This window comes from Microtus pennsylvanicus, chromosome 3, assembly GCF_037038515.1.
Source record: "Microtus pennsylvanicus isolate mMicPen1 chromosome 3, mMicPen1.hap1, whole genome shotgun sequence".
Taxonomy (NCBI): Eukaryota; Metazoa; Chordata; class Mammalia; order Rodentia; family Cricetidae; genus Microtus; species Microtus pennsylvanicus.
In genome coordinates this window covers 116,725,849-116,749,905 of record NC_134581.1, presented here as the reverse complement: position 1 = coordinate 116,749,905, position 24,057 = coordinate 116,725,849, and the positions used below count along the sequence as shown (strand labels likewise).

At 41.4% G+C, this 24,057-nt stretch overlaps 1 protein-coding gene across 3 annotated transcripts in view; it reads right to left on the bottom strand.

The window, feature by feature from the left end:
- Ripk2 (receptor interacting serine/threonine kinase 2) overlaps positions 1–22,431 on the bottom strand; it is a 34,714-nt gene extending 12,283 nt beyond the window's left edge. For all 3 annotated transcript variants that reach the window (XM_075966918.1, XM_075966919.1, XM_075966917.1), the window contains exons 1-7: positions 21,992–22,431; positions 17,440–17,593; positions 15,152–15,307; positions 9,259–9,416; positions 4,943–4,992; positions 4,091–4,252; positions 125–210 (exon numbers count right to left, since the gene is read on the bottom strand). In XM_075966918.1, the coding sequence (XP_075823033.1) occupies positions 125–210; positions 4,091–4,252; positions 4,943–4,992; positions 9,259–9,416; positions 15,152–15,307; positions 17,440–17,593; positions 21,992–22,164 (939 nt within the window). In that variant the 5' untranslated portion in view covers positions 22,165–22,431. The remainder of the gene's footprint in view (positions 1–124; positions 211–4,090; positions 4,253–4,942; positions 4,993–9,258; positions 9,417–15,151; positions 15,308–17,439; positions 17,594–21,991) is intronic.
- Positions 22,432–24,057: the final 1,626 nt, after the last annotated feature.

Here is a 24,057-nt window from a genome sequence, read left to right as displayed (position 1 = left end):
TAATCATGGCCCCTGCCAACTTTCCCACCTCCTAACTCTAGCCTGTGTCTGGGAACTAAATTAAAACATGAGTGACACACAGCTGTTTACAATTCTAAGTTACGAATGTCAAAAGGAGATTTACCTTTGTTTTTTTTAACTGAATAACAGCTTCAAGAAAAGTTATGTCTTCAAATGTTCTCAGAACCGGTTCAAGTTCTATTAAGCATTCTAAATAAGAAAAAACAACAAAACAAAACTCAACAATTTTAAGTTCATGTTGCTTCTAATAAATAAACTGAAATGTTAGCATTTATCTTCTAAGGCTCTATGTCAATCCTTCACTAACGTGATGACATCCAATTGTAGGAGTTCTTATTGCTGGCATAAACAGACCTGATGATCAACAGAGCAGAGTCGGTAGCCTAGAAACGATCCCTTATAATTCTGGTAAGCTGACTTTCAAAAGAGGGCCTTAAATTCCACAAGGCAAGGACAGTCTTTCAAAATAAACTATACTCAGACATTTAGATAACCACAGAAAAACAGGTCATTTATATTCTTCCCATACACCATACATAAAAATTGGCTCAAAATCGACCATTCACTTAAATAGAAACAGGAGAAAATATTCAAAACCTTGAGTTAGGGAAATTTCTTAGATATGATATCAAAAATAAGATTCATAAAAACCTGACAACTGGACTTTCAAAAACAATTTTGAAAATTGTACTCTAGAGAACAGTTATTCTTAAGAAAAAAAAATGCAAAGCCACAGACTAGGAGTAGGGGAGGACAGTCAAGCTGCATATCTGCTAATGGACTTGAGTCTGACAAGACACAACGTGTGAACAATTCTTAAGGCTGGGCCAGCAAGAGGCCAGCAGGTAAAAGCGCTTGCTTTGCAAGCCTGACTGCCTTAGCTGATCCCAGCACCATGGAGGAAGGGAAGAACCAAGTCTCGAAAGTTGCCCACATGTAAAGTCTGAAGTGTCCTCCTGGTCTGCATGTCTAGTACAACTACTTTGCACACATCATACACACACACACACACACACACACACACACACACACACACACACACGAGAGGGAGGGAGGGAGAGAACACACGTAAAGTCTGAAGTGTCCTCCTGGTCTGCATGTCTAGTACATCTACTTTGCACACATCACACACACACACACACACACACACACACACACACACACACACACACACACACGAGAGGGAGGGAAAGAGCACATGTAAAGTCTGAAGTGTCCTCCTGGTCTGCATGTCTAGTACATCTACTTAGCACACATCACACACACACACCACACACACACACACACACACACACACACACACACACACACACGAGAGGGAGGGAGGGAAAGAGCACATGTAAAGTCTGAAGTGTCCTCCTGGTCTGCATATCTAGTACATCTACTTTGCACACATCACACACACACACACACACACACACACACACACACACACACACACACACACGAGAGGGAGGGAAAGAGCACATGTAAAGTCTGAAGTGTCCTCCTGGTCTGCATGTCTAGTACATCTACTTTGCACACATCAGCACCAGTTTCTGTTCTCGCATCTCTATGAAACTGCATGTGGGGCTGAAGAGATGCTCAGCGGTTAAGAGCACACTCTATTCCTGCACCCAAGTTTGCTTCCTAGAACACACATCCGACAGCTTACAACTGCCTGCCACCCCAGTTCCAGAGAGATGCAAGGCCTCCTGACTCAGCAGGCACCTGTACATACATGCACACAGATACATACAAAACTAAAAAAAAACTATCTTTTTTAGTTAGAACACAAAACTAAAAAAAAAAAAAATCTTTCAAAAGAAGAAGTTACATTTGTACGGATTACCAATGATGAGTGTCAGAAAATCTTTCCTTCTTTTTTTGAGATCAGGGACTTGGATATTTATTACCAAAGTTGGCCTCAAACTCCTGAGTTCATCAGAGTCTCCTGCTCTAGCCTCTTGCTGCTGCACTCAGCTGGAGACCTGCTCACAGGACTACAGATAGCCTTGACTGCCCACGCTCTCCTTTCCTCCTGGCTCCTCCCTAGACATACGACACCACACCGTGTGTTTCCTTCCTTTGCTATTTTCTTGTTCCTTTACACAATTTCTGAGAAATGCCTCAGAGGTCTAATATGGATATTTTATTCTTTGCTGTCAGGCTAAATTCTCCATCTAGGGTGATCTAGTCTAGATTACTAGTGAGCTAGCGATGCTTGATTTTATATCATAAATCCTAGATTCTTCCTTGGATAAAAATGTTTATATGGTTGTTAAAGTAGTAATAGTAATTATAATTCCTTCTATTTGCTGGTTACATGAAGCATGCCTATATGATTAGGCATACACAATCAGCAATACCTGAGGGTTTCATTGCTTTCGATCACACCAATATGTCATTATTTGTCTTTCTTACTGTAGCTATTTTAATGGGGCTTCAATTGGTATCTCACTGTTTGTATTTCCTAGTGATGTAAAAAGCCCTTTTATATGCTTTTTCATCAATTGTATATTTTCTCTGATGAAACTCCAATTCTTAAAATTTATTATTTGTCTTGTTACTGAATTAGTCAGAATTCTTTTTATTTCCACATACAAGTTCTTTCAATAGATATATGATATGCAAATATATTCCCACCATCTGCATCTTGTCCTTTCATATTTTAGCAGTTTATTTACTTCTGCAAGTATGTGTGTGTGGGATGTAAACACACTGTTTGCATGCATGTGTGACTGCGAAGTCCAGCACTTCACACTGGCTGTCTTGCATGCATGTGTGACTACGAAGTCCAGCACTTCACACTGGCTGCCTTGGTTGCTCTACACCTTATATACAGAGGCCGGGTCTCTCCCTTGAAGTCAGAGCTCTCCATTTTTGGCAAGTCCAGCTAGTCAGCTTGTTCTGGGGACCGGATTCCCACTTCCCAAGTGCTGGGATTACAGGCAGGCTGCACACCAGCAGGGCACACGGGACAGATAATATGGGTGTTGAGAGTCCTCAGGCTTGTATGGAACACAGTTTCTCCCCTGCGCCAGCTCCTCAGCCTGGGACTTCGAGTACAAAGTTATAATTATTTTAAAGTTCAATCTCCACATTTATTTGTCTAGTGAAAAATTTTTAGATTGGATTCGAATCTAAGAACTCTGCCTAACTGAGGTCTTAAGATTTTCTCCTGTTTACATTCAGAGGCCTGATCGTTCTTCCTCTGAAATGTATCTTAATTCTGAGTAATTTTTCTCTGACCAGAATTATTACCTTAACTAGAATTACTGAGGGAGTTTCCTAACTGCTTTTTTGTTCTTCTCTGGCCTCCCCTAGTCACTTCCCCATACAGCAGTCACAAGTGATTTTGACCTGAACTTAAATTAGATCACACTGTCTCCAGAAGAGACTGTGAGAATGGTTTGTCACCGTGCTTGGAATCCAGCTCTGAGCGTGGCAAGCATCTCTCCTTTCGAGCTGTGACGAGCACTTCTCCTTTGCTTTCTAGGGCATCTTTACCATAATCTTGGTTCGCTATTAGCGACATGGGCTGTCTCTTTATTCCTTGAAAACACAAAACACTTTCCTTTTCTAGTCTCAGAATCTTGACTCTGGATGCTTGCTTTGCTGGAGCAACTTTCTCTGTAGTCTGTGAAGGACGCGCTCTGTTTCAGGTGTCAGGCAGCCCCTCCCCCCACTCTCTCTGTGCTATTGCTGCGTGTGCTTCCTTGCAGGACTGACTTCATGACCTCTGTCGTGACCTGTGTCATATGTATCCACTTGTTTTCTCAGCACTTTCTCCAGGAGAATGCCACTCCCGAGATGTCGTTTTCTTCTCTGCTCCCTGTGCTCATCCAGTAGGAGACAGCTTGAGGCAGGTGTTCACTAAGTGAACGGAATGCTACCCCTATCAAACAATTTCACTTTCTGTTAGGAATTCTCAGATCTTTAGAAGCAATTACCTACGTATAAATACAACGAATGACAAGAGCAAAGTAATTTATGGAACAGTTTCAGATCGGCATAGTTTTTCAAGGAATAGTTATAGTATACTAACAATTTCTATAACATAAGGTTCAGATTACAACTGTCCACTCACTCAAGAAAGACGGCCTTTCATCTGGGTTCTGTGCCCAGCCACTCTGTATCAGAGAGACCATGAGACCGCGATGAGGAATGTCAAATGGCAGGCTCTCCTCGCTCGTGTCAGGCCGACGTCCCTGGGACACACTGTACATGATCTGCAAAGGATTGGTGACCTCTGTCAAAACAAATACATTTCATTAACCGGAAGGATGTTCCTAACACTAGTCAGATAAAGATGAGGTGATCTTAAAGTGTCAGACCAATTCATAATGCCCTTTCCTGCAAGAGGACATATCTGCCAGACAGCGCCAGGCCTGTTCGCCTCTCATGGGACATGAGGAGAGCTGAGCCAGGCAGAGCTCAGCAGAGCTGAGCACAGCCAACAAGGGAAAGTCAGGGAGAGTTAATATGAACGAGAGATGAATGTTATCTGCTGAGCCACCGAATGCTGAGAGTATTCATTACATAACAAGCAGAATATTACAAATTAAAAAAAACTCCAGTTTATCTGGGGAAGACAAAGATTATTTTTCAACATTTGTTGGTATTTAGAGAGGAATAATAATTAAAATCTCACTTTGAAAAGAATAAAAATAAAGACTTGAGGTTTTGTGGCTTGACCACAAAAGAACTAGAGTTTAGATTCTTCTTGTCCTTAAGTCAAGTACACTCTTCACGACTGATCCTTAATCTAGCGTCCTTTGTAGCATGCAGTGGATGCATAACTGAAAAGCTGTTAGGTTTTTGTGGTTTGTGTACACAATGAATGGCAGGTATGTTTAAAATCTGACGAGCTTTAGATAGCTCTGAATGTGCACCAACATCTCCATGTCTTCTGGAATAAGGAAATCAAGGGCATACGTACCTTCAAAAGGCTGCTTTCTTGATAAGACTTCCCACATGATAATTGCATAGCTGTTTAAATTAAAAAGTTATATATCATAAGTGGACCTTGTACAATAAACTGGAGTAAAATTATTTAAAAATGAAACCATTTCTGAAGATGACAGGTAATGAAATGTTCTATGAGGAATCACCATCTATAGTCAGGGAAGTGAATATTAATGCATGTCTGAAAGGGAATTAACCTTTGTTTTAAAAAGGAATTAATTTTAATTAAAAATATGAAGTTACCACAAAAATGGCTTAGTGCTACATACCAGGATAAATATTTGTGATAACTTAAGTTACTCTGAACATCTAGATAAAATGTAACTTCTAATCAGATGTCCCTGGTTTTCACACAAAACTAAGAGCAATAAAAGAAGTTTTTCTGGTATTGCACCATTCTTCTGACTTTTCCTGGTTTCAGTACAGTCTTTTCCTAGTGTGAAGAGTTTGACAACCATTACATTTCAGCTACAAGCCACCTAGTTAAGCTGAACAGAGTTTACATTTGAAATAAATGAGAAGAAAATAGAAATTCTGCAGTATCTTCACGTGAGTTACGTACTCAGAAAGGACACCTGAACTTGATCAGGTGTCAGCACATACTCTGAGGAAAATGAGGATTACAGAATCCCACCTAAACCAAGGAAAATTATTCCCTCACTTTCCCCCTTATAGAGCTTAATATAAAACCTAACTCACAAAGCAAATGGTGAGCACATTGAAATTAGTCTGTTTTCAAGTTCCTGATACAAATAAGGGAGAAAGTACAGAACAAACACTAACCCGCGCTACTGGAAAAACAGCCAACAAGACTACAGAATTAGTAAGTATCCCCGAGTTGTAACCTTAAATGAAAACGACCTCAACTGGCCTTGCTGGAGGCAGTGTGGCCTGGATTAAGAAACAAGAGCCTACTTTCTACTGTCTCCGAGAATCATACCTATTGGTGAAGAGAAAACAAACTATCAAAAATGAAGTAGTTAGCCTGGTGATAGAGCCAACTTCCATCCAGCATTAGTCAGAAGAGACAAGGAAAGGCTGACTTCACCAAGAAGAAGTCATAGCTGTAAATGTGCATGCAGCAAACTCTGGCACTCCTAACTTCATAACACGGATGAATGGACACAAAGGCTTGATTTCTGAAACAATAATAGTGGGTGGTTTCAATCAGACAATAGGTAGACCAGTCAAGCTAAAAATCAATAAAGAATTTTGGGAGTTGGAGTACATCATAGGTCAATGAATTGAACAGATGTTTACTGAATGTTCCGTCCAGTTGAAACAGAATACATGTTCTTCTCAGCAGCTCAAGGACCGTCTCTACAACAGACCACACTCTAGGCTACAAAGCAAGTCTAAGCAAATGCAAAGAAGCCAAAATCACCTCTTCTGTCTTTTCAGCTCCGAGTGCAATATGATTATACATCAACACGTGGAGAGAAAATCTACAGAAACTATCCAACTATACAAATACATGGAGACTAAAGAATGAACTCTTAAATTACTGCTGCTGGCTTTGGTGGGAGCCTAGCCAGTTTGGATGTTCACCTTCCTAGATTTGGACGGAGGGGGGAGGACCTAGGACTTACCACAGGGCAGGGAACCCTGACTGCTCTTTGGACTGGAGAGGGAGGGGGAGAGGAGTGGGGGGAAGGGGAGAGGGGTGGGAGGAGGGGGAGAAGAGTGGGAGGAGGGGGAGAAGAGTGGGAGGAAGGGGAGAAGAGTGGGAGGAGGGGGAGGAAATGGGAGGCTGGGAGGAGGTGGAAATTTGTTTTTTTTTCTTTATTCTTCTTTTATCAATAAAAAAAAATTAAAAAAAAAATTACTGCTGAGTCTTTCAGGGAGTCAGAGAAGAAATTCTTAGTATCAAATGAAAATGAATACACAACTTCAAGGTACTTGTAAGAGGAACATTTGTAGCTATGAGTGCTTTAAAAAATCAGAAAGATCTCAAATAACCCAACGAAGTACATCAGGAAGTAAATAAAATGCGCGACCTAGTCAGGTGGCCGTAGTGTGCACTCTGGAGGCAGAGGCAGGTGGATCTCCAAACTCGAGGCCAGCCTGGAATACAGACAGAGAGCCAGGACTACACAGAGAAATCATGTTTCGAAAAGCAAAACTACAAAATAAACAAGTAAACAAATGAATAAACAAAACAAAAACAAGAACAATCCAAACTCAAAAGCACTGGACAACAAGAAATAATAAAGATCAGCACAGAACTTAATGAAATGGAGACAAAAAATAAAATGTTTCAGTGTGAGTCTACCCTTTAACAGCTCAGCCATCTTTTCCATCTGAGAACTACACACAGAATCAATAAAAGTTGGTTCTATAAAAACATAAATAAGACAGACAAACTTTTAGCTGAATAGCTAAAAGAAGAAGAGCAAAATTAATTAGATCACAGATGAAAAAGGAAGTCTACTTTTTTGTTTCCAATAAAATTCAAAGACTCATTAGGGAGGGCTTAGAAGACTCATTTAAAAAAACCTGGAAAATCCAGGAGAAACAGTAAATTCTTAGATATATATTACCACCAAAATTAAATCAAGACATACACATACAAAAACACACACATATACATACATTCAAACAAATACACACAAACACACACACTAGGACACATCACAGAAAAGTCTCCTAACAAAGAAAATCTCAAGATCAGATGGATTCAACATCAAACTGCCAAGCATTTTGCTTTTTTGGGACAGATTGTCTCTGTAGCCCTGGAGGTCCTGAAACTCACTCTGTTGACTAAGCTGGGTTGAATTCACAGAGATCCACCTGCTTTTACATCTTGAGTGCTGGGGTTAAAGACATACATCACCAGGCATGCCTTTCTATCAGGCGTTTAAAAAAGTTAAAAAAAGAGGCAATGCCAGTGTTCTTGCAACTGTTTCATAAATGAAAAGGAAAGTGACACCTATCAAACCCATTCCATGAAGCCAGCACTGAACTGATAGCAAAACTGGATAGAGATACAACAGAAAAAGAAAACTATTGTCCAGTTTCCTTGATGAACATATATGCAAAAACTCAATAAAATTCTGCAGATCAAATTAAAAAATGCATTAAGCAGATCATATACCTTCACCAAGCTGGTTTCATCTCGGATATGCAAGGTTGGTTTAACACTTGCAAACCAGTCAGTGCAGTTCAGCATTTATATACAATGACAGAAACCACAGCACCTCTCAATCCAGGAAAATAACCAAATCAAACCAAACCATCTCAAACCAAACCAAACCAAATCAAATCAAACCAACTCAAGCCAAGCCAAACCAAACGGTCTGTCTTTACAGAATCAGGCCAGCTGGACTATGTAATCTTTATGTAGCAGAAGCAAATCCCTTCTGTTCCTCCTTACTGGGCACCTCATATCAATGAACGAAAGCTATCAGGGAACAACAGAAGAAACATTCTTTTTCAAACAATAATATGAAAGTGAAGGATATTTGAGCCAGGTGCTCACTGACACGAACTGGCTGCCATGGACTGAAGGAGAAGTGTAAAAAAGTCCTTTCTTGACAGAAGCTGTAGATCAGCTGATGATGTAATTTTCTAGTCAAGACATACCATTTACTACCAAAAGCAGCTTCATTTTTACTGTTAATTTATCAAAGTTAGCAAAAGTTGTTAAAAAGAGCTATAGAAGGTATTTAAAATAAATGTAGTAAGCCTGATTTTATTCCTTGGCAGGTTAGAGACAGACGTGAATTGCTCATGAGGTAAAAGTGCCCATACTCTAATTCTGTGCATAATAAATTGTAATCCTCTTTTTCTCTGGTCAAAGAAGCAATATTAAAAACAATAAATTATGCCTATTACTGCATTGTGAGGTTACAACTAGCTGCAAATGAAATATGAAACCATAATTATATTAAGCATGTTAATTTGCTGTATAAAGGATCCATATGTAAATATAAGGGATGATTTAAATAAAAACATCCCTAGTAGGTTTAACAGTTTGCTTACTTCTCTTAAAACTGAGCAATGTATAAGTAACCATGACCAAAGGTTATGGACTGTTCTCCATGCTTTCCCAAGGCACTAAAAACCTCTGAGCATTTTTACACATTCACAGGACAAAATATACACCTTCATATCTTTAAACAATGCTGAAATCACTTAAAGCAAAATGTTTAATTTGAAAAATATCAACCATTGTGGCCTCTGATTTAATTCTATCATAAGTTATAAGTAGAAAATCTCATTATAAAATATAGTTGAAAAATCTGGCTGCTTAATCTTACGTTTCTGATAAAACTAAAGCAATCCCGGTACCTGTATATGTCGTGCTTCACGCTGGCCCTCGACTTCTGTCCAGGTTCATAGTTCTCAGGCGGCATATAGATGATTGTTCCTCCTTCGGGGGCAGATTTGCTACTTCGTGATTGAGAGAGCGACATCATGCGCCATTTTGATAAACCAAAATCAGCAATCTGTAAGAGGAAAGAGATGAATTAAAATTTTAGATCTTTTTTACTTTAAAATGTCCAAGAGTTAACTACCTTTGTTTTCATATATTGCATCTGTAATGGCTATCAGTCCCAAGAAAAGCTATATACTGTTAACATTCCACAGCCTCTTAACAAATTACATACCATAGTGCTATGCCCAATAACTCTAGATGATTATACACTGATAAGGTTTGTAACAGAATATCACACATTTTTAAGGTAAAGTAATTGTTTCAGGATCAGAATATACATAATGAATATTTTTTTTTTATGGAATGAAGCTTTAGGGTAGGCTGTGTTTTCCAATCCCCCACCACCAATATTTCTCCTCATAAGCCATACAATAGACTGAACGTTGCTTACAAATGGTCTTTAAGAATTCTTTTTGTGCAGGGTGGTGACTCATGCCTTTAATCCCAGCACTCGGAAGGCAGAGTTCGAGGCCAGCCTGGTCTACAGAGGGAGTGGTTCCAAAGCTACAAAGAAACCTTATCTCCAAAATCAAAACCAAAACCAACCAAACAAACAAAAATTCTTTTTGCTAAATTTATTCATTTGTTCATGGGTGTGTAAGGATGTGGCTGGGGAGGTCAAAGGACAATTTCAGGACAGTTCCCTCCTTCCTTCACATGGGTTCTGAAGAAGGAACAAGACAGTTTGCCAGGCCAAGTTTACATGGTATTATTCTTGTTCTAAAATTAGTGTCAAATTAGATTTCAAAATAAGTAAAATGTTACAATAGTAAGAAGTCACCACTATATGCTTTTTGCTCACTATTAAGAGCTGTTTTGGATGGCACGTATCACACCGTGTACCCCTACAAGAATGCACAGCTAAAGAACTGACCAATGGTAAGCATGTTTTATTTTAAGTATGTCCTTTACAGCTTTCTTTCTCTTGTAATTTATATAGGTTATATAACTTTCTTAATGTTTAAAAGGTTTCTTACTTTTTAAAAATAAAAGGTAAAATGTAAGACCAGAAATGTTACTTAGTGGGCAAAGGAGTACAGGAAAATTTTATAAAGACATTTAAATTACTTAGACTTATAATACATGTAATGGTCTGTCCTGTCCCTTTAAGAGACAAGCCCCACCCTCTCCCCCCATCCCCACTGCCAAGGCAGATAGATCTTCCTTCTGCTTCCAGTCTGAGCCCTTCCTTTCTTTCTCTCTCCCAAAGAGGTAGCTACTGCCGTGGCTCCTCTCCTCCCCCCCAACCTCTTTGTCTACCTCTCTCTGCTCTTTCCCCTTCTCTCCTTCCTCACTAAATAAATATCCAACCTCACTCTGCATGGTGTGCCTATCCATCTTGGTCTCTCACCCACCATGTGACTCACTGCCTAGGCTCCCTGCCTAGGACCCATTGGCCCTCATTGCGTGGCTCCCTGCCTGGGGTGGCTGCCTTTCTGGCCTGCTGTGGTCTCGTGCCCGCTGCCCACTGCAGCCACTTGGGAATCTGCAGCATTTTACTTTTACCATTACAATACACACAGAAGAAATTGAAAAAGTGGATGGGATTTATTCAGGATAATTGGTATTTTGAGTATTTATATCTTGTGTTTTTGTATTTTTTTTAACGGAAGAATTACTTTATAATCTGTGTTGAGATGAATGAGATAAAGATTGTGGATCCTGGACCATCAAACACAGACTGCACAACCTTTCACACATTTCCTAAAAGCTTAAGAAACAGCAACTATGAAAAGACCAAGAGGAGATAAACTGTCAGACAGTGGAAAGTGAAGATAATGAAACTTCAGTTACGAACATTGGGTTCTGGAGTGGAGGCTTCTACCATTTAATCCGTTGTATAACCCCAAGGAAGTTGTTTACTTTCTCTGTGTCCTACACTGTTCATCTGTAGCTGGGGATAAAGCATCCAACAGAAGTGTGTTGAGGTAACTCATCAAACTAGTCTTTCTAGGGAATTATTCAGAAGAGCATCTGTTGTGACATGACACCTTCTCCATATGAGCTAGTCACCATTACTAATGTATGCATTACTGAATCAGCCTAGTACATTCCAGTTACATGTATACCAACTAATAATTGAAAGCAAAAACATTTAAAAAGTCATGTCAGTATGAGTTCTAAAGAAGGGGAAAAAAAGTGTTGACTTTGTAAGTCTATATCCTATTTAGAACCTATTCCTTAAACCTGATTAAAAAGCCTTTAAAGAATTTGTAAAGGGGTACTTTAAGTTATTGAAAGGGAAACTTTAAAAGTGATTGGAAAATGTAGAAGTCAGCAAGAATTTATGGAAAGCAAATTACAAAGATCAGTGCTCGCAAGGTGGTGGTGGCGCATACCTTTAATCCTAACACTTGGGAGGCAGAGGCAGGTGGACCTCTGAGTTCAAGGCCATCCTGGTCTACAGATAGAATTCCAGGACAGCCAGGGCTACACAGAGAAACCCTATCTTGAAAAACCAACAAAACAAAACACCAGTGCTCAATTTCACACTGCACATAACAGAGGCATTCCGCAAATAATAGAATAAAAGAAGACAGATTTCTTTGGTAGCTTTGCTACTGTATCACCAAGCTAGGTGTTTCTAGAAGCGTCTATAAGATATGCTGCTCTAGTTACACAATAACATATTTGACTATTAACTGAGGAGATGTATTTATTACATGCAGAAGATCTGAAATGAACTCATTTGCTCACTTTAATTATGGGATGCTTCTATACAGCATGTGCTAGGCATGTAGTAGATACTAATCTGGGCTAAACTGTTTTCTTCATGAATCTTCAGTCTAACTGACCAGCCGGTCTGGGCTGCATGAGACTCTTTCACAAGAGGAAATAGGTGTGACCAGACAGTCACGCCATCAAATTAATCATGGTAATTAAGAAAGTCATGCCAGCTGGTGAGAAGTTATCACGGGGAAGCATAGGGTACAGGATACAACAGGACACAGAGGAGAGCTAGGTGGCATAAGGCAGAAAGACTGGCTGTGTGATGGCCTGAACCATGAGGACCTTGGGAAGAGCAGCCAAGCAAGGGCTCCCCTAGGAGTCTTGAGGAGGAAGAACAATGGCTCCTACCAGAACATGGCTAAAAAGCTGAAGGATGACTTCCCAAAAGTACAGTTAACAAAAGAGCTGGTCCTCGTGGTCAGGAGGTTCTTAGGGCTGCTGTGCTGCTCTGTCAAGGGAGGCTCAAGTCTAATTCCCAAACAAGACCACACCTGTCCAGTAGGACAAAGGAATTCTAAGTTCACGATAAGGAGAGGACGCTTAAATGATGACACGTGAAAAATGACAAGGACGACATCAAAACATCAAAGCAACCTCTGGGCCCTCCGGCCGGCAGTCCACTTTCTGCAGCATGACACCTGTGGCAACTGTTAATTACTAAAACCCTTTCTTTTTGTCTCTTTTTTTGGGGACAGGGTCTCATGCATTCAGATTGGCCTCAAACTCGCTATGTAACCCAAGCTGACCTTGAACTCTTGATCCCCCCCCCCCCACCTGCTCCTCACAAGTGCTGGAATTACAGGCAGCATTCAACTACCATGCCTGTCCAAGAAACTTATTACTAAGTACTTAGGACTACAAAAATCATACTTTGGTTCAACTCTGCATTCATCAGATTATGTCAGACGTATTTTGTTTAGTTCTAAGAATCAAAATTTGCAGTTAACACCAAAGCATGCAATGAAATCGCGCAAGGGGATAAAACTCGTATCAACAAGGGACTGAATGAAGGCTGAAGAGGGTAAAGCTGGTTCAGCGGAGAAAAGGGGACTATCCTGGTGGGAAGCAGACGCACGGCTGTCTCCAAATATCAGAACGGCTGCTGTACTGAAGAAGAGTGGACTTATTACATTTATCAACAAAACGTGAGGTTGAAGTAAGGGAGGAAAGCAGGGAGGACGTCTGGTTACTGGGAAAGTCCAGTTGTTCATGTACAGACGCTGTGTCCTCTCTGTGGAGCAGCCACGCTGGGAACAGAGTCCCAGCTCACCTAAGGTCTTACAGAGAAATGGGAAACCTCAGTCAAGTCCCTCTCCCCTTCTCCGCAATGTTGGGCTGCAAGCTTGACCTTTCTTTCTCTTCCCAAACTGCCATTTTATTTCAAGAAAAAGGAAGTGTATTCAGTCATTTTTTTTAAATTAGTTTTTCTCATACTTCTGTGTTAAAAGCTGGTACTGTTACAACTTCTCTAGTAAGTAATGGAGAAATACGTATTTCTTTGAACATTTTTAATGTTTAAAATCATCCTCTGACAATGTATGCTATAGAAATAGGTAGCTAGAATGCTAGATAAAAATAAAGTGAGCTGCAGGAGTATTATTAATTCCTCTGCAGTTACTCCTCATTTGAGTTCCCCCATTCTGTACAGGGTTACAGTATACCTTGCCCTGTACACAAAAGCAAATTCAAAGCATGAGGCTTCAATATAGCACTAAGCATAGCACTAAGAAACCTTAGGAGGTGACACAGAGGAACACTGTCACTACCTAGAGTTAGGGAGCAGGGCTTACCAGTGATAGCAAGAGCATGACTTAAGGGACAAAGGTGATAAACGGGACTTCAGCAAAGACGAAATTTTTCTTGGTGGCAGGCTTTGTTAAAAGGATAAAAACAGGCCTAGGGACCAGCTCAGGGGTAGAGCACTGCTGGGCTTCAGAACTCACATAACGCCTCCAGGCATGGCAGGATGTGATCAGAGCACCGGAGAACTGGAGACAGGAGGATTCCTGTCACTAGCCAGCTAGCATAGCCAACGATTACACACACATGTGCACACTAGCACACACACATTCTCCATGAGTCAGTACAAACACATGGCTGACAACGGAAGTTGTGGAGAAGTATTTGAAAGGAAATATCTGAAAATTATTATCTGATGAAGGACTTATATTTAAAATATATACAGGGTTCTTAAAATTGAGTGGTGAAAATGAACAACCCAATTAGAAAACGGGCTCATTCAGGAGGCTTTTCAGTGGAGGGGCTCTGTGGGTGGCAAGGAGGCTTATGAAAAGTGCTCAAGATCACCCATTCCTGTCCAGTTTCCGATCTGAAGGCTGCGTCTAATTATGCAGGGAAATGGGTAAAGGGAACATGGAGCCACCTTGCACTATCTTCATAACATCCTATGACTCTAACACTAACTTCAAAATAGAAAATATTTTGACAATTTTAATTAAGAAACAGTGAATTGCTATTTTGTAGCAAATTCTATATCTAAAATTTAAGAATAACTGAGCCTTAAGCTAGGTGTGGCTGCATACACCTTTAATCCCAGCACTCAGAAGGCAGAGACAGGAGGACTTCTGTGAGTTTCGGGACAGCCAGAGATACATAGTGAGACCCTGCATCACACAAACAACAAGAAATAACTGAACCACTGCGAGAAAGGGGCCGGTGTGGAGAGCCCACGACGTCCTGACTGAGTGGACATTGCTGACACCAGCCAGGCCATACCAAGGACCGAATGCCCCAGACCAAGTGGCAAAGCCTTCTTCTAGAAGGTCCCAGTGCAAATGTTGGCATCATGTTCAAAAGCCAGGAGCTGGAGCTTCCTCCTCCAGGATCTTCACAGCCTGAGAGGTTTCATTCCTTCAGGCATCCAGCTGGGTTTCCCAGCCCCAAGCCTCACGGGAGGTGGTGCTGAAGACAGCAATGAAGACGCCACTAAAGGATTTCTCAGAATTATTAAGAACAAAGACTCAGAGAAAGTCCCCCCCCCCCCAAAGTAGTTACCTTGACATGAAATTCATTATCCAACAAGATATTCTGAGTCTTCAAGTCGTGATGAAGGAGAGGGGGATTCATATTGTGCAGGTAATTCACACCAAGGGCGATTTCATGCAGGATGCGGAATCTCAACGGCCATGCCACTTCAGGATACTCAGTTTTCTTTGTATGGGTGAAAGACACAAAACAAAAAATTACTACCTTAATTTAACAGTTAAAAATTAAGAATTTCACGAGGAAATAGATTATAAACTAAGATAAAACACACGCTCAATTTTCTAACATTGTATCAATTGATATTTTGTTTGATATTATTGTATTTTACTTGAATTTTTAGAGATGTTTATAATGACTATAGTTGTGGTATTTCTTTTTATATTGGCCATGCAATTGCGTGGTATTACTGCCTCGTCCTGCAGTCGGCACAACTCTCAGTTGCTGTCAGAAGTTTTACAGCTTGTAGTTGCCCGCCTACTAGGGCGTGACCCTTTTTCTCTCAGGTTCCCCTTGCTCCATTCCAGGCTGGCTACTCCTTTTGGATTCAGCTGGTCAAGCGGAGAATTCTGATTTTTGAGTTTTCCCCCTAAATGAGTATCTATCTCTCAGTTCTGAGCTAGTGTGGGATTTTTTTAAGCGTCCACTCCGCCACCACTCAGTTATTTGTAGGCGTACAAGGTCAGACACATAAGGTTATACTCCACCCACTGCTCACGCCTGTGGCTTCACGGAATAACTTATACCCATAAGCACACGTACGTACAGAAAAAGATAATAATTTGCTTCTGACATACCAAACTATTCGTTGGAAATTTTGACCTTTTTTAAAAATTAATTTAAAACTACAATTTCAAAATTGCCTTGGGATTCTTTCTGAAACTGTCTGCTTACATTTCAGTGATCAATTGGTAGGAATGGTTCATAATATTATAGGCTCTGTACATTTTCATTTTATTCAGTGATCTTTCTGATGCTGTGGGTGAGTAACTGGCATATTTTTGAGGACATCATACTAAGGATCCAAAAGAAATACGAAACACTAGCATGGATCATTACCTCCCGGGAAACACGCCCAGCTCAGGACCTTGGAGTGAGTGACTCTTTTGTTGGTCTGTAGCGAGTCAACTTTTCAAAGTATTATGAAGTTTAAAGTCACTATGGGGCCTTTGAATGACAGTGTCACATGGGGGTTTTCCATCATGGAGTCAAGGGTAGAGTGGCCACTCACTCTATAGCTTACGGTCACATCTAAGAGTTAGGAATATCCCTAGCGGAGGGGAGGCTACAGAATTTCCAGCGGGCTCCAAATCTGGGTGCCACAGTATCTATGACGATGTGGAAGGAGAACACTAGGATTTCTGCTTAAACTTCATTTCCCAAACAACGGAAAAGAGATTGAGCTTTACAGACTCTTGGTCCCTTGATTGCTGGGGCAGGCACACAAACCTGAACAGACTGACATCAGTTACTTCAGTCCGTCTTTGTTTCAGATGGCCACAAGTCATGATAGAATGCGATGTATTCTGAAACAAAGAGGAAGTCACCCCATGAGTGGCTGGCAGTGGTGCCCGCTTGCCCTCGACTGCTCAGAAAGCTGTGCTACACTGTGACGTGGGCGTGCCGTAGGTGTCCTCAGGTGATTGTGCAGCCCTAATTAACCTGAATCCTCATAAACTGGGGCATCTGACCTAAAAAGATTTCTGAAAGCAAATGCACACGGGAAGGAATCACAGTGTAAGATCACGCAAAAATAAAAATAGAATATAGGTATTTCGAGAATGTGGACCCCTAAGTTTGTTTGTTGATAGGATTCATGCATAAAAGACAGAGTAACTCATACCTTGAAAAAATTAGTAATGGTTCAAACTGCTATAGATAGAAAAATGTTACTGAAGATGATTTACTTGGTCCATTAACTAATAATACTTAATATGGCTTCTAAATAGTCGCTAATATAAAGTATGGATTAACAATTGGTTATATAGTATATTGAACGCATCTCATCTATTCCCCATGCCTATCTGTACATGAATATATTTATATATACAGTATAATATGTATACTGGGATTTAGTATGAATGTCTTAGTTACCTATACAAAATAATCTAGGACCTTTAAATTCATGCCCAGCTCCACAGTAGTTTGTAACAACACAAACAAAGCCACAGAAAGTAGAAGTTCATCAGTTCAATGGTGCTTCATATTCTTACTTGACTCATTGATATACTACAAAATACTATAGACAGCTTGAGCAGACTAAATAATAACTGTAGTCACTGAAAACAGACAGTACTTACTCTATGTAGAAGTTCATTTAATGATCCATTTGGCATATATTCAGTAACTATGCCCAAAAATTCAGGCTCATTGCAAATTCCCAAAATTGGAAGAATGTAACTAAATCTAGCCTTATGTAGTATTTCAGCTTCTCGTAAGATATCATTTCTTTCACTAAGGAAAAAAAAAGGATAATTATTTCAGATAATGAAAAACATACAATGACCATGCCCACAGATTAATTAAGCCTGGATTTTTTCATTAATTAGCTATGTAGCCTTATGTGAGTTTTCAACTTCTGTGTTGCTTAGTTTCATCACATTTAAAACAGAGATAATATCCACTCTGTGTATTCTACTGGTCTGTTTAGACAGCAGCCAAAATAGCTTCTACAAACCACTGGTGGTAAAAGTGCTGGACATGGTTATTACTGTACTTTCCACTGATGGTAAAAGCACTACACACGGTTATTACTGCACCTCTCCTAGGAAAGAGAAGGAGCCGTGAGAGAGGAAGCTTCCCAAGCTGACCTATGTTACAATGACTGATGCCTGAGCTAATTCAATTACTAAGATTATTTTATCCTAAAAGGAATACACTTGATTAGCATAACGTTACATTCCATGGTTATACACCATGTAAAAGTTTTCTAACATGAATTCTAAAATGTTTAAATATTGCAGATGTATTTGTACCACTCAGTGGTTCTCAACCTTCTTAATGCAAGGCTCCTTTAACACAGTTCCTCATGTTGTGGTGACCCCCAACCATAAAATTACTTTGTTGCTACTTCCTCACTGTAATTTTGGCTACTGTTATAAATCGTAATGTAACTATCTTTGTTTTCCGCTGTTCTTCGGTGAACCCTATGAAAGGGGTCATGATCCATAGGTTGAGAACCGCTGGCTGAGGTGATGATAGCTATATCAAAGTCAGTAACGCTGAGAAATTACACACCAGACTCAGGAAAAGAACAGAGAAGAGGGAAGCACTCATACCCTATCCCTGGTGTCCATGTCTTGGGCATGAATAAAACAGGTAAATGGTTAACTTTTAGTACAAATAGAGTTACAGTTAGTATTTCAGAGCCTACAAACACAAAGAGGCATCTTTGCTTTCAAGGCCCATAATTCACGTAAGAAAAATAAATACAAGGAAGAAAGTGATAACTACCATATATCTTACATACATATACATATATACGTACACACACATATAAAGGAAAAAGGAAAGCAAACTATGGGGCATGCAGAGGGGAAAGGATTTTGAGCAAGGCAAAGTCAGCACAGTCTTCAACGATGCAGGCTCTCAGTAGAACCTGAAGTACGGCTAGAATTTAGCACCAGAGAGAAGGCTTCCCCAGGACTTTATCCAGTAACACAGTAGATGCTCAACATCCACGTGCCACGTGAATTAAGGAAGTGAAAGTAAAAACTGCAGTCTGTGTAAAAGGAGGGATGGTCAAGCAAACATGCCAGGGTCCTAAGACTTCCCAGGACTTCATCTGATGAGCGGCTGTGACCGGAGGTCCTGAGTGAGAGAAATCGGTAAGACGAAGTGTGAAGATAATTGTCTGGCACAGTGTATGGAATTAACAGAAAAAGGAACAGTTTTGAAGACTGTAACAATTTAGACTCAAAGCAGGAAGTGCCTGAAACTATAAAGTTCTAGTGAAAGAAAGAAGAAAACACCGGCTGAGAAGAATGGTAGATGCTGGGACGAACTGGCTGTAAAGGGCTTTAAAAATATACAAAGAAAGAGAAATTATATTGACGTCATCATTTTTTTTTAACTGTCCAGATGCATGGGTGTTGGTAGCCATGACATAAATAGAAACACTTCCAGGAGAAGCCTATTGGGTAACTGATGATGCTCATGCTGGCTCTTGAGAAACCCAGCTCTAGATGGACGGCTGTTGAAATGAGAAAAGCAACAGGCATTTCTGATAAGACTGCTGAGAACACAGACGGAGACACAGAGACACATACCCAGCCACGGTCATAAGTCATTTATTCTCTGAGTAGGCAACAGATTTTATGTTTTTAAATTCAAGAGGTTACAAGAAAACATGGAGTGGAAAGTTTATCTCTTCTCTGTCTCTGACCTTGACTATAAGGAAACCAGTTATATCAATCCATGAGGCCCATTTAATTCGACTCCAATTTCTCAAGTTCTGTATTTGCACAAGAGATATGGGTCAACAAGACAGTTGCTGTGTGGTCCCTTACAGGATGAACCTGAAGACTGCTGGACAGTGAGAAACATCCACAGAGAGGGTACACATAAGACACCCTTTCCTCCTTCTGTCCACAGCATGAAATAAGGCGTTGGGAGACAGGACCATTGGTGAAATGACTGTAATACAAGCAGGAGGGCCCGTTTCATTCTTCAAAATCCACATAAAAAAGCCAACAACAATAAAACAATCCAAACAATACCCCCCCCCAAATAAATGGTGGTTCTTAGGAACAACACTTGAAGTTGGCCTCCATATCATACACATGGACCACCACATACAACATGTGTATACACTAACACACACATGTGCACACACACACACACACACACACACACACAAACACACACACGAAAAAGTCTGATGTATTCCTCCTTCCTGTCAGCCCCTTTATATGCACATAAACACCTAAAGCCAGTTTCATCATCTTCGCCTTACACATAGGGGCACCCAGAGTTAGAAAGATGAATGAGCCTCTGGTGACCACAATGATACAAAGGGACAGGATTTAAGTCAGATTCAAACTGTAGTCCTGGTACGCTAAGGTCTGTGTTGGACAGTTTGTCAGGTTAGATTTCAACAAGACTGAGGGGGAAAATAAAATTAAAAAATTATAAAAAGCTAAAAATGTAGGACAGTTTCAATAATTATATCACCAAAATTACCCAACTCAAAATTTCAATAGGGAATAGTTACCCCATATCCAGGGTACTTGAACAACCAATAGGAGGTCCATTAAGGTAGGAAGAACTCTACGAAGGCCCATTCATTGGTTACAGAGAAGGACTCATTAATCATTAAAATAACATGTAACGTCACATAAACTTATTTTCCTTACAGGTCATCTTAAAGAACAATGGGTACTTTATCTACAGTAGAGACAATAATACACATACGTGTTAATTATTCATATTTTATAAATGAGGAAATAAGACATGCCGAGTCAATTGCATAAGCCCAGGCCTGTGCGCTTGTTAAGATCTTAGGCAACAAGAGAAAAGAACCAGTGCAGTATGGTCCCAGGATTTTGTTGCTCTTAAGAAGACAATTTCCTGTCCATTTCAAGAAAACTGTACAGTGACGTGGCTGGGGAAGATGGAAAAAGAAACTTCAACTTTATCCCTTGGCCCATAAAGAGCACAAAGCTTGGGTAAATAAAAACCTTGAAAAGCAGACTCCAAAGTGAGAAATCAGCTAGCTTTGGTATACTTAGTGGTCTCTGAGTGCTACATATCCAAAGAATATTTGTTTACTTGGCTTCTGACCAACCTCCTTTTAGAGCTGACTTACTTAAACACCAGCACTGGCTCAAGGACTGTGAGGCCCACTATGAACAGGCACTACACCTTGTACATTCCTGAGTCTGGATCAAGGTACACAAAAAGTTTCAGTGTTCCAAACTACAATGAGATCTAGCCCACGGTGGGGGGGTGGGAGGGGGAAGCTACAGGATGAAGTCAGAAGAGGTATCTGATGTCAGATCTGACCTCACACCAGACATGAACAGCCTCTGGCCAATGGAGCTGCTATGCCTTCTGCATTTTCATGCTAGATCCAGAAGAGAACGTGGCAACCACGGATGTCTGGTTAAATTCCCGATAAAAGGAAAGCACAAGACTACTGACTAGACCCATTGACTAACACACACAGTCACAAAGCCATGGTATGTAATTGTGATGTTTTCCTGGAAACAGAAACCAACGCTTTTTTCTTTCTTTCTTTTTCCTGATGTGGAAACTGGACCCAAAGAATATCAGAACATGAGGCGGTCAGATTTTTTTTATATTCATTATTTTTGACCATTTGACAATCTTTGAATTCAATTTACTGCTACAAAAACAGCGCACACTTCCTTTGAGGACTTCCAAAGTAAGAGCTCGAACAACAACTGCTAATGTAGAGTCTGATATCTGAACTTCATGACAGCATGGAATAAGCCACAAACAAGACAAAACCAACCAAACCGCACCAAAACAGGCAAGCTCTGGAGCAGCACTGATGAATAAAAATACGGAGTGGAAAACATATGCGACCCCAGAAAAGTATTTTGACATGTAGCCAATATAAATACACCGGCACATTTTTGTTCTTAGGACTAAATGTTCAAAATCCGGTGTGTATTTTGCACTCACACTTTATTTCATTTCCGAGAGCCCTGTTTCAAGAGCTCCAGAGCTCTTGCGGCTAAAAATAAAGCGAAGCCACGAGCACTGCATCAACACACGTCGGATTCAATAAACAGGCTTTGATGGGCTGCCGTGATTGCCGGTTTTTGGAGGAGAGACGAGCGGGAAAGTGGGGCGCCGTCAGGGCAATTCCTCCCCCGGACCCCATACCTGTCCAGCAGCGGTGTGTGGATGTGCAGGTGCTTCACGGCCACCCGCACGCGCCAGTCCGCGTGGCGAGCCGACGACACGGTGCCCGAGGCGCCGCGGCTGAGGTAGTGCAGGTCGGCCAGCTTGTGGTAGGGGATGGGAGGCAGCGCGCTGCAGATGGCGTCCCCGTCCATGGCTCTGGCGGAGCGGCGGCGTCAGGTCGCGGGGCGGCCCATTCCCGCGCGGCCGCTGCAGTTCCGGCCGTGCCGGCTGTCCCCGGGAGCCCGTCGGTCGGGTCTGCGGTCGCGCCGGGGTGGACCTTCCTCCGCCCTCCTCCGGGCTCCGCGCTCCTCCCTTGGCGGACCCGCCCTCCGCCGCTTCTCCTTCGGTGTTTTTTCCCTCCACCAAGCTCCTCGGCCGGCCTCTCCCGGCCGGGGCCTCCCCTGCAGGACCCTACCCGGACTGCCCCTCCCTTCTCAGGCCCCACCCTTCCCAGACTCCGCCCTCCTCATGCCCCTCCTCCTCATGCCCGCCCTCAACAGGCCCCGCCCCTGCCGGGCTCTTTTTCTGCAGGCTTCTTGCTCCGCAGGCTCCGCCCTCTGCAGGCCACTCCCTCCACAGACCCTTCCCTCGACAGGCTCCTCCCCTGACAACCCCGCCCTCTGCAAGCTCCTCCCTCCGCGTGCTCCGCCCCCGCAGGCCCCTCCCTCGCTGACCCCCTCCCTCCGCAGGCCCCGCCCTCCATAGGCCCCGCCCTCCGCAGTCCCGCCTTCTACAGTCTCTCAGCAGGGCTCAGGAGCGTCCAGCCCCCTCCTGCAGGCCTGGAGCAATTTTCCTCAGGGAAAGTCCCTGCAGCGGTGTCCACGCTGATGTCAGGTGGGCAGGCCGGATTTTCCTTTGGCCCGCGTGTCTGCTTTAGTCTCCAAATCCCAGAAATGATGGGGCGGAGGTGTCTTCCTGAGAGGTTACCTCGACTCCAGTCTTTACTCAGTGGCTGCTGCTTCAGAAGTGAGGTCGAGAGGTAAGCGCTGTCATTGTGACAAATTGAGGTGTTTAGCTCCCGCTCTTCTACCAGGAAATTGTTTCTGTTTTTATTCTCCAAAGCTACAAGCAAATCGAAAGACATAACCATTTCTTGTGTTTGGAAAGGCTGCTATCCAAAAATAAGTGGACAAACTACTCAAACCCAATCACTATTCCATCTTTTTACTCTAAACATGTTTCTACACAGATGACTGTTCTACAGGGTGTTTGGCACAAATATGATACCTCAGTTTCATGATGCCACATCCACCAGGATACTAAAATCTGTAATTGTGTCCATTACATGAATAGTGTAATATATATAACATCGGTACATCCTTTCCGAAACTTTCGTTCCTCACAGTTTAGAAGTATGTGTTTTAGATTGGAGACACAGTCCAGTCATAAAGAGGACTTGTGGAGGACCTGAATTTTGTTCTTAGCATCACATCTGGTGGTTCACAGCAGCCAGACCCCCTCTTCTGACTTCTGCAGGTAGTGCACATACTGATAAATAAAAACTTCAAGCCAGGCCGAGGTGGCACACACCTTCAACCAGCCACTCTGGGATGCCGAGGCATCTCTGAGCCTGAGTCCAGGTTGCTGGTCTTCAGAGTGAGTTCCAGGACAGTCAAAACTACACAGGGAAACCCTGTTTCAAGGAACAAACTAAAACTCTAAATAAGTAATATATAAAATAAAGCTTTAAAAAGATGTACTTACTTACATATGGAGTTGAACTATAAATACGTATAGATTCCCAGCTAAGAATATATAATACATTTGGAAAAATTGTGCATATATACATTACATTTCCATAATCAACTTATTAAAGATAGAGAGCCTAAGATATTAATATGAGAGTAGATCTACTAACCAAGAACAAAAACTTAAAAGATGTGGGCAAATTAGCCTCAAAAATAAGCATTACATTTTTATGTTGAACTAAAGAAGTTCAAAATTCGAAAAAATTGTGTCAAAATTTTACTGTGAATAAAGTTTATTTGTGCCTGCTCTGCATTAATTTAGGAAAATAAATAAATAGCAGCTTTAAGTCATCTACG